Source organism: Sapajus apella, unplaced genomic scaffold (assembly GCF_009761245.1).
Source record: "Sapajus apella isolate SASKATOON/1434 unplaced genomic scaffold, GSC_monkey_1.0 scaffold62, whole genome shotgun sequence".
NCBI lineage: Eukaryota > Metazoa > Chordata > Mammalia > Primates > Cebidae > Sapajus > Sapajus apella.
Window position 1 is genome coordinate 5,708,841 of NW_022437002.1, and position 15,476 is coordinate 5,724,316.

The 15,476-nt window shown below is 44.6% G+C and overlaps 1 protein-coding gene across 5 annotated transcripts in view; it reads right to left on the reverse strand.

The window, feature by feature from the left end:
• Positions 1-15,476, reverse strand: part of CSMD2 (CUB and Sushi multiple domains 2) — a 617,682-nt gene that overhangs the window by 164,287 nt on the left and 437,919 nt on the right. For all 5 annotated transcript variants that reach the window (XM_032246841.1, XM_032246839.1, XM_032246837.1 and 2 more), the window contains 2 exons: positions 14,708-14,899; positions 9,307-9,433 (listed from right to left, as the gene is read on the reverse strand). In XM_032246841.1, coding sequence (XP_032102732.1) covers positions 9,307-9,433; positions 14,708-14,899 — 319 coding nt within the window. The remainder of the gene's footprint in view (positions 1-9,306; positions 9,434-14,707; positions 14,900-15,476) is intronic.

The following is a 15,476-nucleotide window of genomic DNA, read 5'->3' on the forward strand; positions in this document are numbered from 1 at the left end:
AGTTCTCCACCTTCCATGGGTCCCAGATCTCTGCAGGGAAAGCACATCAGCAGAGGACTGTCTCCTCTCCCTTCCTCCTTCCCCCTCCATGAAGCCAGCCACCTATAGCTTCAACTCTAACCACATCTGTGCAAAAGAAATGACTCAGTTCTTTTGAATATAGCCAGGACCCCTCAAACAGTGCTGCTGGGCTCCTCCCTGGCTTCCCAGCCAATTTATCCTCTGCACTGCTGCCACAGATCTTCCTGAAGTCCTCATATCTCCCCTAGACAATGAGCTCTTCCAGAAGCAGCTGTGTACATTCATACCTTCCTCTCTTTCACATGCCCGGGAGGGCCTCAGCTCCACCCTGCATGGTGAGCTCCTGCCATTCTTTAAAGTGCAGCTGGAAAAGTGCTTCCTCTCTGTAGTTCCCTACCCCCAACTGCCATATAGAATTATGATCTGTCCTCACAGGCACTTTTTTATTGCGTTTCGTGCAAACTTCTACTACAGCATTTCTCACATTATCTTAGAATCTATAGCAGAAACTGTGGGTTGGATTATTTGTGCTTCATTTCCAAACCTCTCATTTGTGTCTACTATTCAGGCTCTAAAAGCAAAGCAAAATTGATTTCCCACTTTTTCTCTGCCAGGCGTGGCAAGTTCTGACTAATGAGATGTAGGATGATATCTCTAAGGATGGTGGTTCTTCCCAAATACATAAGCAAGCTTTCATTAGGAGAAGAGTTCTGTGCCCTTTCCTCTTTCCTCTTCTTTTAGACTGGAACACAGACATAATGTCTGGAGCTATGGCAGCCAACTAGGTAGCCATGAGGATGAAAGTCCCAGGATGGCAGAGCAAGAAGGAAGGTTATGGCTTCCTGAGGAGCGGTACCAAGTCTGGATGGGAGCTTCAGACTCTCATTCCAGGAGAAAAATGAACCCCCGTTTGTTGAAGTCAGGCTTTAGTCCATTTTTCTATTTTCATTCCTAACTGTTATAATTTCTATCTATAATACTGAGACCTTCAAGGGAAGAAGCTGTTTCTTATTTATATTTATACCCCTGTGCCTGGCAGAATGCCCAGCACTGACTAAATGCTCCAGGTTTTTAAATTGAACTGAATGTTGTCACTGTGTTTAAAATGTTCCAACAGCTCCTTATTATATTGAGAAATCCATTCAGAGTTCTTTTCTCGGCCTTCAATGTGTAAAGACTCCTCCTTACCCACACAGCCTTATTTGTCCACATGCATGCAGCTCCAGCCACGTCAAGTGAGTACTCTTTGGTGGACAGATCCTATATTTTCCCCTATGTTCATACCTTTGCTCTCTTACTCCCAGTTAGAAAGATTGCCTCTACAGCCACAGGCAGAACTCCTCTCTCTCTTCTCTGTGACTGAACTCCATCGCTTGGCTTGCACTGATTGCATCTATTTATCTTGGAGGTACCTGTTTGTTTGGCTATTTCACCACTAGAATGTGAACTCCCAGCAGACAAGGCCTGGCCTTGGTCTGGTCTTTGTGTTTCCAACTGCACGGCATCACATGCTCTCTGGCACAGAGCAGGTATTCAATGTACATTTTGTAAGATGGAACCAGACCACAGCCTGAATGGCAGACTGGCGTTAGACAGAACACATTCAGAATCCACATTACTGGGTAATTGTGAGATCTCAAGGAAGGTCATTTATCCTTTCTGGGCCTTGATGATCTCATCTATAAAATGGGGACAGTAATAACTGATTCAGAACCTGGTATGCTGTAGGTATTTGATAAATGTCAGATAAAGGGGCAGCACCAAGAGCAAAAGACTTTCCCTCCCTTTCCTATCCAATTTTCATCTGAGCTGGCCCACTGATTATTAAAAAAAGAAAAAAAAGGTCAGGTGTGGTAGCCTGTAATCAGTACTTTGGGAGGCCGAGGTGGGCAGATCACCTGGGGTCAGAAGTTTGAGAACTGCCTGGCCAACACGGCAAAACCCTGTCTCTACTAAAAATAATAATAATAAAAAATTAGCAGGGTGTGGTGGCATGTGCCTGTAGTCCCAGCTGCTAGGGAGGCTGAGGCAGAGAATTGCTTGAACCTGGGAGGCGGAGGTTGCAGTGAGATGAGATCATGCCACTGCAGTCCAGCCGGGGTGAAAGAGTGAGACCCTGTCTCAATAATAATAATAATAATAATAATCATCATCATCAAAAACAAAACTCCAGCTCAACACCAGAAGCTGAAAAGAGTTTCATTCCTATTGGATGAAACTTCTGTGTTCTATGTACTGATGACACAGGCAAGGGTGACAAGGTGACAGGGAGGGAGCAGCTCGTGGGTCTGCCCTCCTGTTGTCAGCTGCCAGGCCTGGATGGAGCACATTGGCCCATCTGCCCCATCCTTGGCACTTCTTAGGAAGAAGCACTTGCCAGGTGCTGCAGGTATCACCAGGGTTCAAGGAAAGGGGCCGCCTTCCAGTTCACTCTTGTCACACATATCCAGGCAGGACTCATTTTCCAGCTTGGACCACACCCAGGGGTTAGCCTGACCATAGATTCCTGCATCCAAGCACTCTGTCTCTTGGGCACTCCTGGGAAGGGACCATTCTTGCCAAGCTTACTGGAGCAAACCTGGCTACAAATCTCTCTGGTCACCCTCAGTGCTTGATCAGGGGTGAAGCAAGGTAGAGAGATGCACCCGAAATCCTTCTCCTGTCTGTGCCCCTGGAAATAGCCTCATGCGCTATCTTGCTGTCTCTTCCCACCTAGGACACCTGCTCCCACCTGAGATCCTTTAGGGGTGACTTATAGCCTACTGTGCTTAGGCATGCTCTGTTTGAGTAAAATGGAAAACTATCTACCTAGTTCCAGGTAATTACCATCTTAAAGACAAGAGAACTGAGGCACAGAGGGCTTAAAGAGTTCTCCGAGCAACATAGCTAATAAGAGTGGCAGGTAGGCTGGTATTAGAGTCCAGCTCTTAGCTATGATTTGATACTGAACAAATAATAAAGCTCATGGGACATAAAGAATCATTCTTAGCAAACTGACAGAAGAGCAGAAGATCAAACACCGCATGTTCTCACTCATAGGTGGGTGTTGAACAATGAGAACACATGGACACAGGGAGGGAAGCACTACACACTGGGGTCAGTTGGGGGGAAATAGGGGAGGGACGGTGGGGGGTGGGGAGCTGGGGAGAGATAGCAAGGGTAGAAATGCCAGAGGTAGGTGATGGGGAGGAAGGCAGCAAATCACACTGCCACATGTGTACCTATGCAACAATTTTGCACATTCTTCACATGTACCCCAAAACCTAAAATGCAATAAAATAAATAAATGGGGAAAAAAAAAAAGAATCCAGCTGAATAATCACACCAAATGGCACAAGTGCAAAATGCAGTTGACGCAGGGAAAAACAGACAACATTGTAAAAACAAAACATAAATAGTGTTCTCAGAGATGCAAGATGATAACATATCGATAAAAACAAAATAAGCCTGTCAAGAGCAGTATAGAAACAGAAAATGTAGTTTCCTTGAAATAAAAACAAAAGCGAGATTTCCAAAATAAAAAGGGGGTAAAGAACAGAATAATTACTGTTGAAAACTGAATTAATGAAAACACAAGATCACTGGCAGAACAAAAAGAGGACATAGAACTTTGAAAGCGCTAGAAGAAAGAGCCAGTTAAAGCAGATCAGGTAACAACAGGAAGAGTTAACAGTTAAAAAAAAAAAGCAATACAGATGCATAACGTATTTTGTTTGAAAGAAAGCATAATACATTTTATGTAAAAGAAATATAGCCTCTTGTACTCGTTTCATATTCTTAAATGTCCATGGAACATAAATAAAACAAAAATTTCAAAAAGAAAAAAGGCACAATGCAGTCAAAATAAAAATAATGACAATCATACACAATATGTAAGCCACTTAGTAACTAAAACATTTCTTAAATATTATTGGATTTAAGAGAAACCTAAATGAATTATAGGCTAGAAATGAGCCCAGCTGAACACTCTGTATGAAAAGACAAACTGTCCAAACAAAAAATAGACAAGGAACCAGAAGCTGCAAAGACAATTAAATATCCTATTGCCCATCTCAGCGGTGAAGACTAAAATTATCGACAGTGTCTAGTGATGATGTGTGGGAAAGCAGGCTTTCCCACAGACTTTTGTGGACTTGTAAATTGCTATAATATCTAGAGGAAAATTTGAGGTCATGTATCAAAATTTGCCTCCTAAGAATATATCCTAAGGAAATAAATGGACAACTGTTCGAAGCCTGAGGGATAAGAATGTTTGTTGGAGTGAAAAGCTGAAAAGATTCACTTATTCAACAGGGTAATAGCTAAATAAATTATGGTGATGCATACAAAAGAATTCTCTGTACCTGGCGGGGCACGGTGGCTCATGCCTGTAATCCCAGCACTTTGGGAGGCCAAGGCAGGCAGATCATCTGAGGTTGGGAGTTTGAGACCAGCCTGACCAACATGGAGAAACCCCATTTCTACTAGAAATACAAAATTAGCCAGGCATGGTGGTACATGCCTGTAATCCCAGGTACTTGGGAGGCTGAGGCAGGAGAATCTCTTGAACCCGGGAGGTGGAGGTTGCGGTGAGCTGAGATGGTGCCATTGCACTCCAGCCTGGGCAACAAAACCAAATTCCATCTCAAAAAAAAAAAAATTTCTCTGTACCCATCAAACAGGATGAGGTAGATCTATATATATTGATGTGATGAGATGATGATATACGATTAAGTGGTAAAACAAAAACCAAGTTACTGAGCCATGCATGGAGATGAACTTAGTGTAGAAACGTGTGTATTACATTTGCTTTATGGACATACTGGCACACAAAATATCCAAATGAATAAGTAGAGCAAACAGACATTAATGGTTATTTTATTTGGGGTGTGAGGAGGGGTAAGATTACAGAGTAAGACTATGGAAACATTTCATTTTTAGTTATACATTTCTTTGTTTGCATTTTGAATTCTTTGAAAAGATGATTATCTGGCTGGGTGCAGTGGCTCACACCTGTAATCTCAGCACTTTGGAAGGCCGAGGCAGGAGAATCACTTGAGGCCAGGAGTTCGAGACCAGACTGGCCAACATGGTGAAATACCGTCTCTACAAAAATTAGCCAGGTGTGATAGCACTCGCCTGTAATCCCAGCTACTCGTGAGGCTGAGGCATGAGAATTGCTTGAACCTGGGAAGCGGGAGTTTCAGTGAGCCAAGATAGTGCCATTGCACTCCTAGCCTGGGTGATAGAATGAGACTGTCTCCAAAAAAAAAAAAGTACCTAATTTGTATATAGAAAGATTCTATAAAGATATTTCCAATTAAAAAGATAATAACTAAATAAGGACTCGAACACAAAAGGGCTTTTTGTGTTTGTCTAATTATGAGTGTGAGTTATCTTAACTTTGCTGCTGGTTATTCAAGATAGGTGTGTGTGTACTGGGGGTTGAGGGAGAGGGAAGGAGAGAAGAAAGAGAGAGAGGGAGGGAAGGAGCAGGATAGAGGGAGAGGGAAAGGAGGGAAGGGAAGGGAAAGCAGGAGGAGCGAGTGAGCACACACGTAAGTGCAGCTGTATGTGTACATGCTATGCGCACTGGCTGGGATGGCAGGCTAGGGTGGGGGAATGAGGAAGGCACAGTGTCTTGCCTCTCTATCTCCATCTTTCTGCAGCTCTCAATGCAACTGGGAAGGCATCTTCTCACTTTGCATTAGCTCCTTTGAGGTTGCTGTGGCTCCAAGAAGCCGTCCAGACTGAGGACTGATGTTATCTTTACCTCCTTCTGGTATTTCCTGTTTTGGGATCCCCACATACATACTCAGCATGCCCCTCATGACATCATATGTCTTGCTGTGTTACTCTGGGGAGGACGTTTCCTATAGTTGTTTGGATCTTCTCTTCCTGAGGGCTAGGAAAGAAGTCTCCTGTCTACCCTCCATCTCCACAGCCATCATTCTCATCAGTGAAAATGGTCCTCACTACTGCCCAGAAATCCATCAATCAATTTCTTGTACTTTCCTTGTGTCAGCCACACCTAGATCTGCTCTGCTCTCCTTAAGACTCAGAGAATTAGTGCTGTGCCTTTTAGGTATGTTACGGTTGCTGTGTCATGGATAAGCATATCCCTGTGTGCTGAAGCACTTTGAAATGAAGTATCATGATATTGACAATGTACTTTTTAGTGACTCAGCAAAAAGGAAAACAAAAGGATGGAAAGAGAAGAACAAAGAAAGCACATACGCATATATGGCAAAATAGGAACACCATTTGAGTGTAGGCGGTAGGTACACAGGTACGTGGTGTACTGCTGTCTCAAACATTGGTTGAGAAAAGTTGGTGTGATCACTTGAATGTCCCCTAAATTTTTCCTTCTTCTCCATCTCCACTGCCACTGCCTGGCTTCAGGCCTCCTCGCTCCCAGTCACATTCTGGAGACAGCCGCCCTCTGGGCTTAGCAGCCTATCCTGTCCCACTCCACCCATTCTCCACAAAACTGCCAGGAGCTGTCCAAACACACATCACAGCCCCAAGGCCCTCTGTGCTCCCCAGACCCTCCACTACCAACTTCATCTCCCATGAATGCTGCCACCCAAGAAATCGCAGGTGATCATCCAGCTGCGGGAACATTTCCAGCTCCTTGAGGCTGACCACACTGCTTCACTTTCTGTGCCTAGAAGCCCATTCCCCTCCCACCCATCTTCCTCCCTGGCTACCTGGCAACCTCTTCTCCCTCCTTCAGGACTCAGCTCTAGGATCACCTTTTCCAGGATAACTTCTCCCATCGCCTCCTGTCCTGCTCTTTCATTCCCCTTCCTCCTTGTGCCACCACTTTGTTCTGGACAGACATGTGTGTCTGCTCTTTGTGAATCATGGTCTCATCTCTTTCATTTATATAATGCCAGCATCTGGCACAGGCACAGCCAGGTAGTAAACAAACAGAAATTTGCGAATATGACAGAATGAATGAATCAACAAATGATGCTCCAAGTTAAGAAAGTGAGAAAGCCTCCTGATGTGCACATGTGTATGCTAAAGCAATATAGGCATTATGCTCTTGATCCACTCACCGTTCATTCGCTAGTCACTGAGGAACTATGATAGATCCACTAGGCATATAGCTACCTTTATACTTGAGTCTTGCTTCATTCATTCTTTCATTCATCAAACACTTGACACTTGTTGAGCAGGGGGGAACTGTGCTAAGAGCTGGGAGACTTGCAAAGATGAATCAGGCAGAGACCACAGCTCCAGGAGGGGAGGTAAGGCATGAGCATAAATAAGGGAGAAAGGTGGTTAGTGTCATCAGGAAAACATAGGCACTAGGCAAAAGGAGTTCAGAAGAGGGGAAAGGACTCCTAGGAGCCCCGCAAGAGAGTGGGTGAGGGATGACTTCCTGGGTGAGCTGACATTTGCACTTGACTTTGAAGGCTGGAGAATTTTACATGTAAGCCTTTGGGGGAAGGAAGGTGTTCCAGATGAAGGGCAGAGTAGAGACAACGGCCCAGAGCTAGGCCACGTACAGGGGTCACCAGTAATTTTGCTTTGCCAGAATGTCATTGAAGAGAAGTGGTGGAAAATAAGGTTGGGGAGGGAGGTTGAAGTCACTGCAGTCTCAAAGACCAGAATAAAATGTTTAGTTTTTATTCTGTGAGTGTGGGGTAGCCATGGAAGGTTTCTAATCAGAGGGTGAGCAGATCAGGTGTGCTTCCAGAAGGTTATCCTCGCAGTGCTGTGCAGGATGAATGTGCATATTTAACTTGTCCTCCAATAATGCGAAGTCCTTAAGGGCACTGCTGACCTTATTGTGCTCAGAGGTTAGCTAAAAAATTTGCATACAGTAGACTTAATACATTTCTTTAACATTAATGGAACTGTGCACATCAGTAAATATCTGTATCTCTCACAGCAACACACCCATTCAGCCAGTTATCCTTAACTGAAAACTCTCACATGCAGGAATTTTCTCCTAGCTACACTTCTGTTCCTTTTCTTGGCTCCTCACTATTCCAAATCCTTAGCACTTACTTCCTAGATCATTGTAACAGGCACCTGGTGCTGCCTTCCCATGAGCTCTCTACATTGCAAATAACCCTGGTGGACTGACCCTGCTCAAGAAATTTCCATGGCTCCTTCTTAGTTATTGGCATTTAAGATGTTCCACAACCAGCCCATACTTTAACCCTACGTATCTCCCATTCTTTATCTACGTGTTTCCCCTACTCCAGCCAGACTGTTTCCTCCCCAATTCCCTTGTTCTATCCTCCATTCATACCTCTGCTCATATTGCTTCCCGAACCTGCTCTTTTCCTCCCAACTCATCTGAACCAAGGCTCTGTTTTGCCAGCAGTGCAATAGTGTGAAGATTCAGGAAGACCTGGCTTCAGATCTCAGGTTTTTTATTCTTTGTGCAAACTTAGAAATGCTACACATCCTCTTGGAATCTGAGTTTTCTCACCTATAAGATGAGAATTATAATAATGTGTAGTTGTTATTAGGGCTTATTATCAATAGGGCTATTTTGGGGAGTATATAAGGCAGGTTGTGTGCTCAATAAATGGTGATGGTTCTTCCTCCTCTGACTCCTTGAATTTCCAATAAGGAATTCCTGTTAGGTGCTTATACGGGAAGGAAGTTACATTTTGATGGCATATCTATTTTGAAGGAAGTTATCTTTTGAAGGAGTACATACCACCACTGGGCTTTTGCTATTTACTTCCTCCACAACCCTAAAATACAAGCATTTCTGTCCTAATTTTAAAGATGAGGAAACAGCCTGAGAAAGGGAAGCAATCTGTCAGAGGCCATACAGCTAAAGCTGAGTTAGTGCTTGCTAACTGTCAGAAATAACCACAGCAACTGTTATCAAACATTCACTATGTTCCAAGTACTGTACTGAGCATATTACATGCAATATCTCATCCAAGTGCTTTATCCTGAGATCCATACTCTACAGAAGAAGATAGTGAGATGCAGAGAGGATAAGGGACTTTCCGCACGTCCTGCAAGCACCACATGGAAGGGCTGGATTCAAACAGGGGTCTGCATGCCCTCAATCCCATGCCCTCAGCTACTCTGCTGTAACTGTGCTATCTGGGCCAGTGAGGTGTATGGACTTGGCATGAAGCCCTGAGAGGCTGAGACTGACCTTTTCAGATTTTCTAAGGCATCCAGCATAGAAACCACTATTGATCACAAGGTTCTCCAGGTGACGCAGGCGGGCCAGGCACTAGCTGGATAGCCTGGTGATGATGCCAACGATGGCTCCCCTGAAACACTGGTGATGGTTGCTTTGCCAGCCCTGACACTTACCCAATGGTGCAGCCAGCCTCTGCTTCGATGGTCCAGATGCAGTTGAGATTGTGTTCATAGGGAGCTGGATACCCGGGAGACAGCACCTGTCCCGACATCTCTCCTTTCACTGTCCCTCCACACTCGGCTGAAAGAAATCCCAAAAGAATGAGCTTCATGGGGTGGCCTGAGCTGCCTGCAGTCACTCAGCGGCTCCTTTTGTCTGTGTGCTCCTGAATCCCTCTCACTCATTCCAAGTGATTGAGCACAGCATATTAAAAGGTTCCTGGATGAGACTTATATCCAGAACCTATAAAGAATCCCTACAAATCAACAATTAAAAGACAACCCAATTTTAAAAAGGCAAAATATTTGAATGAACATTTCTCCAAAGAAGATATATAAATAGCTAATACACACATGAAAAGATGTTTAACATTGTTAGTCATTAGGGAAATACAAATCAAACCCACAATGGGATATCATTTCACACCCACCAGGATGTCTATAGTCAAAAAGACCATACTAGCATAGGTGGGGATGTGGAGAAACTGGAACTCTCATCATTACTGGTGGAAATGTAAAATGGCGCAGCTGCTTTCAAAAACAATTTGGTGGTCCCTCAAAATGTTAAACATAGTTACCATATGACCTAGCAATTCTGCTCTTAGGCATATACCCAAGATAAATGAAAACATGTCTGCATAAAAACTTGAACAAGAATGTTCATAGCAACATTATTCACAGTTATCAAAAAGTGGAAACAACCCAAATGTCTATCAACCAATGAACTGAATGAACAACATGTGGTATAACCACACAATGGAATAGTATTCAACCATAAGAAGGAATCAAGGCTTGATACATGCTAAAATATAGATGAACTCTGAAAACATTAGTTAAGTGAAAGAAGCCAGACACATTGTGTGATTCCACTTATACGAGATACCTAGAATGGGCCAATCTTGGAGACAGAAGGTACATTAGTGGTTGCCAGGGCCTGGGGGAGGGGACAATGGGGAGTGGCTGTTAATGGGCATGAGTGTTCTTTCGTGGGGACAAAATGTTCAAAAATTAGATTGTGGTGATGGCTGTAAAGCCCTGTCTATATACTGCTCACATGGTTAGGCTTTGTGTCCCCGCCCAAATCTCATCTTGAATTGTAATCCCCAGGTGTTGAGGGAGGAACCTGGTGGGAGGTGATCATGGGGGTGCTTTCCCCCATGCTGTCCTCACAATAGTGAGTAAGATCTCATGAGATCTGATAGTTTTACAAGCGTTTGGCAAGTTCCTCCTCCTCTCACTCTTCTCTCTCCTGCTGCCTTGTAAAGAAGGTGACTGCTTCCCCTTCCACCATGATTGTATGTTTCCTGAGGCCTCCCCAGCCATGCAGAACTGTGGGTAAATTAAACCTCTTTACAAATTACTTAGTCTCAGATAGTATGTTTATAGCAGTGTGAGAACAGACTAATACAGCTACAAACAACTGTATTGTATGCTGGTAAACAAAAGCGGTCTCTGGGTGTAGGGCTGATTGCCTATTCTGTGACCAATCTCCTCAAAGGCTCCTAGGAAGGAACATGCAAGTGCTTGAACCTGCTTCTTGATAGCAATAGGACCTCTGCTAGCTGCCAGGGGAACTGAGATCAACAAGAGACTGCCTTCCACTGGAAGAGTTTACTGTCTAATAGAGAAGACAGCCACAGTGTGTGCTATGTGTCCTAATAGCAAGTAGCAGCAGAAGGAGAAGCAGAGTTGACCAGATCAGTTAGGTGGGAACGGTGGGATGGGAAGGAGGACACTGCAAAGAGAGGGAGAAGAGTAAGTGCAAAGTTCCTGGAGGTGAGGGACATTATGTCAGGCTGGAGGCCAGGGCATGAGACAGGGAGACCAGGGAAATGGGACAGGAAAGGTAGGCAAGCATCTCAGGTTGAAGGACCTTGGAGATCAGGCTGTCATATATTTACTGTACCAGGAAATAACTGCAGTATTTATACACATGAGTTAATTGACTGTGTGACACATTAGTGAACTCTGAATATTAGAAGGAGTCACTATGGTAGCAGTATGAGTACAGCAGGGGTGAAACTGGAAGCAGGGAGGCAAGGGAAGAGGTCTACATTCCCCATCGGAGCAGTCACTGAAGTCAGAAGCTGGGGGTTCCTCCTGGCCTTCTCCTCCTTCCTCCCTGGTATCTAATCTGCCTTGGAGGTCCAGTCGCTAAACCTGTGTGATACTATTCAGGTTTGACTCTACTCTGCCCACATTGCTAGAGTCTTGGCTCAGGCCCTCACCATCTCTAGGTTGGCACAGATGTCTACCCTCTAGGCAGTGATATCAACAGATCTTTATTCATTGATGCAAACAAGTCACTGTTTGCATTCATTCCTGGAATGAAGTCTAAACTTTTCAGTAGAGCCCACTGAGCCCACCAGAGTGGCTCCCTTTGGCCTCCCTGAGCACTTTGGTCCAGCCTGATGAAGTCCACAAGCTCTATTTGGATGGACAACCTGAATAAACATCCTCCCTATGACACCTTTTGTGACACACCCTCCCTCCCCAGGTAGAACTGACATTTTTCCTCTTTGTGTTTCCATTACAGTGTGGATAGATTTTTATCGTAGCATGTGTAACATGTTATTTAAGTCATGTCTATTTTCTCCACAAGACTACGAGCTCCTTGGCAGCAGGGAGCTTGTCTTATATTTGCACATCAAGTACCTACTATACTGTTTGGCACATTATAGATGCTTAATGTTTATTAAATTAATGGATGGCTGGACAATCAAATGAATGGAAGTAGATTATTGCTTTCCATGCAAATTACTATAAGCAGTAAAAATGAAGAGGAGGATATTTAATGCAGAGTTATTTAGGAAAAGGAATAGTTGATTAGGCAAGATGCTAGAAATAGAGGAAGAAGGGATCAAGGTCACAGATGGAAGACTGACCCCTACCTGTTGCTATAAAGGACCCATGAGACATTTTGTGGACCCCTTGGTTTCACACAGGACCACTAAGGAAGGGTTGCAGGAGAGGCCCTCTATTAGACTCTTTGCTGAAGCTTCATGGTGAGCCCTCTCTCCAAGGAGCTATTGGGGTGGGAGGTGCCAACCTGATTGAAAGGTGCCAGGTTGAATGGGCCCATGGCAGGGTGTAGGGTGCTGGTGAGAGGATGAACCACAATTGTGGGGAGGAGGCTTTATTGGTTCCACAAATAGACGAAGTAGCTAGAAAAGGGGTAGGGCATTATCCATGACCTTGGTTAGAGCTTCCTTCCATATTCCAGATAGAAAAGTACCTCCTGCTTCCTGGGAAGTGAGTGTTTGGGGGCAGCAGCACTGAGATCATGTCATCATAGAAAACTAGATACTTTACCAAGGGCCTGGCAGGTGGGCAGGAGGGGGCTGAGGGGGCCAGCATGCAGCAGATTCAACAACATTGAGAATATACAACTCTACTTTTTCTGGTCTTCTTCCTTCTTCCCACCCTAGAGCCTTGGCTGCTTTATTTGGGCTGCAGAGTCCACTCACCAATGAACAAAACATTTGGATGTTTTAAGCTATGACAGTCACTTGTGGTAGACCGTGATGAAGTCAACCACAACATGACATATACAAAAATGTGCGCACATAATCTCAAATATACAGCCTCGCTCCCCTAGCAGGCCAGAGGCAGTCTCAGTGGGGAAGGCTTCCGAGGTTCTAGTATAATTCTAAGTTTAAATGCTCTTACACTGCTTGAGTGAATCCAGTAAGTCCAGTCCAACTGGCATATTTGATATTCAAAGTAATCTTAAAGTGAATCCTTTCTGCAAAGAAAATAATTAGCCTGTAATGCGAGTCATCATCCCTCCTTTTCATTTTGCGTGCTCTGGCTTGCTTGTCTACGGCATTATATTGTTGTGTGTTTATGCAAGCATCATCCTTCCTGGCCTGGGATCTGCTCTTCTCTGTATTCCTAGTGCCTAGCATAGGGCCTGGCATCTGAATGAGGGAGATATAAAAACAGCGATAGAAGGTGAAAGAGAAGATATTCCTGAAGACCAGGTCAATGACAAAGGGAGAGGAAGATGCTAGAGGCTCCATAAAGGCTACTGCTTTGGTCTGTTCACTTGCAGAGGGTCCACTTAGACCCTCTTTTGTATAACAGTGTTAAAGATCCTGTGAAAATGTAGTCACCTGGGGGGAAAAGAAGCAACTGTGGCCATTAACGCTTCCCACCATGCTGGCTCACACTTTCACCCTTAGACGTGCTCAGTCTAGAATGTCCACCTCCCCTCCTCTCCCTCCTGTTGGTGAATTCTAGCCCATTCTTCCAAGTCTCAATTGAAATATCACCTCCCATGCAAATCATTCTCATATCCTCCCAACATTTAGCACTTAATTCTTTCTGTAGTGCTTCTCTGATATTATCCTTACCTGTTTATGTATCTATTTTTCATGCTAGAGTATGGGCCCCCACAAGGGCAGTGAACAGGTTTTATTCTTATTTCTCTGCCTCCACAAATACCCAGACATACATGCACACCAATTCCGGCATGTGGGGCTTAGTAGGCATGCATGTGTTTTTCTAGTGGATGTTTTGTTCTTACAAGAGTAGCTGGTGCTGGTGCAGCCATGTTGAGGTTGTGGGACACGGGGAAGGGGGTGGAGAGAGAGAGAGAGGTCTGGTTTTGGCAAGGTAGGAGGCAAGATGAAGCAGTATGGGGGAATTCACATTAGCAGGGAGATGGATGGTGAGAGATGAAAAAGCCAGACAAACAGAATGACCAGCTTTGCCTATTTTGCACTTCTGCCTCAGACCACTGTTTCTTGTCCTGTGACACACGTGTAAAGATTCCAGAGAATCTCTGATGATATTCTGGAAAAACCACAGATTTAAGAAGATGCAAGTTCATTGCTGCATTCTTTATCAGTGGGAGCAGTGCTAGTTCTTTATCGTACGCCTTCTTTTGACATCCCACCAGAAAAGGCAGCATGAGCCCCATTTTACCTACAGAGAAACTGAGACCCAGAGCAAGTGGGAGACTCATTTGAGTCTTGGTGTTACAATAATAGCTGGAACTCAGGCAAAAGCCCCGTCTCTCCCTTTCTAATGGACTCTGCTGGACTCTCCCACCTTGTCGCTATCACCTGTGTTACAATTTTGAGGACATGACTTGACTGTGGTCCCACTTGCTAAATGTGCAACAAAGGCAAGCCACCCGCCTGACTGCGCTGCTGCATTGGTGTAATGAGGTGTGAAAGTGAGGAAGTGGAGAAGGGGTACAGGCGAGCCATGATGCCTGTTAACAAGAGGATTCAGTCCAAGTAGACGGCCCCCAGCCCTGGAGCATGGCATCTAACTGGAATGAGCCCAGGGCTAGAGCTTGGTATTATGGGAGACCCAAGGGTTCCCTGCAGAGGAAGAGGCCTCCTACCGACACAGGTGGGCAGAGGCCGGTCCCAGGTCCTGCGCTCTCCACTTAGACACAGCAGCTCCTCACTACCCCGCAGGCTGTATCCAGGGTCACAGCTGAAGGACACGGAGCTTCCTGCAAAATGACCTTCATCATGAACCTTGTAGCCAAACTTGGGGGTTCCTGGGTCCTCACATTTGATGAGTTCAAAACCTGGTGAGGAGAGAAGAGGCAGAGTGAGTAAGACCTGTCGCGGCAGAAACCACGCTTCCTCTCTTCCTTTGAAGTCCACGTCCTCAAGGAAGCTGTCTTAGCCTTGGCCTCTGGGTTCTGATGGATTCACCAGTCAGGATTTCCTCATTTCTATGCTCAGTTGCGGGGATATGAAGTGGCATTCATTTCTCTGTTGCTATACATAAATGATTTCAGCTTTTAATAGTTTTCAGGCCTAAGTTCTGCATTTTCTATTTCTTTTGTTTGACCCCATAGCATTTTTGCTAGCAGGAGTGTCCTTTTCATTTCGCTCACTGAGACATTCTGATAAGATGGGGTAATATGGAGAAGTTACCTTAAATGTATGTTTGAAAGCTTAGTTATGACCTACTTAAACATACGCTGTTGAAACAGGCTGGAAAAGGAAACAGACTTATGCAGAGCTCCCACTCTGTGGTGCTATACATGTGTTCTCTCTCATTTGTTAGTCACAGGAGTCTTACAGGTGGGTATAATTATCTGCATTTTACAACTGAGAGCATTGATTTGGTAAGGTTAAATAAACTGTTCCAAACTT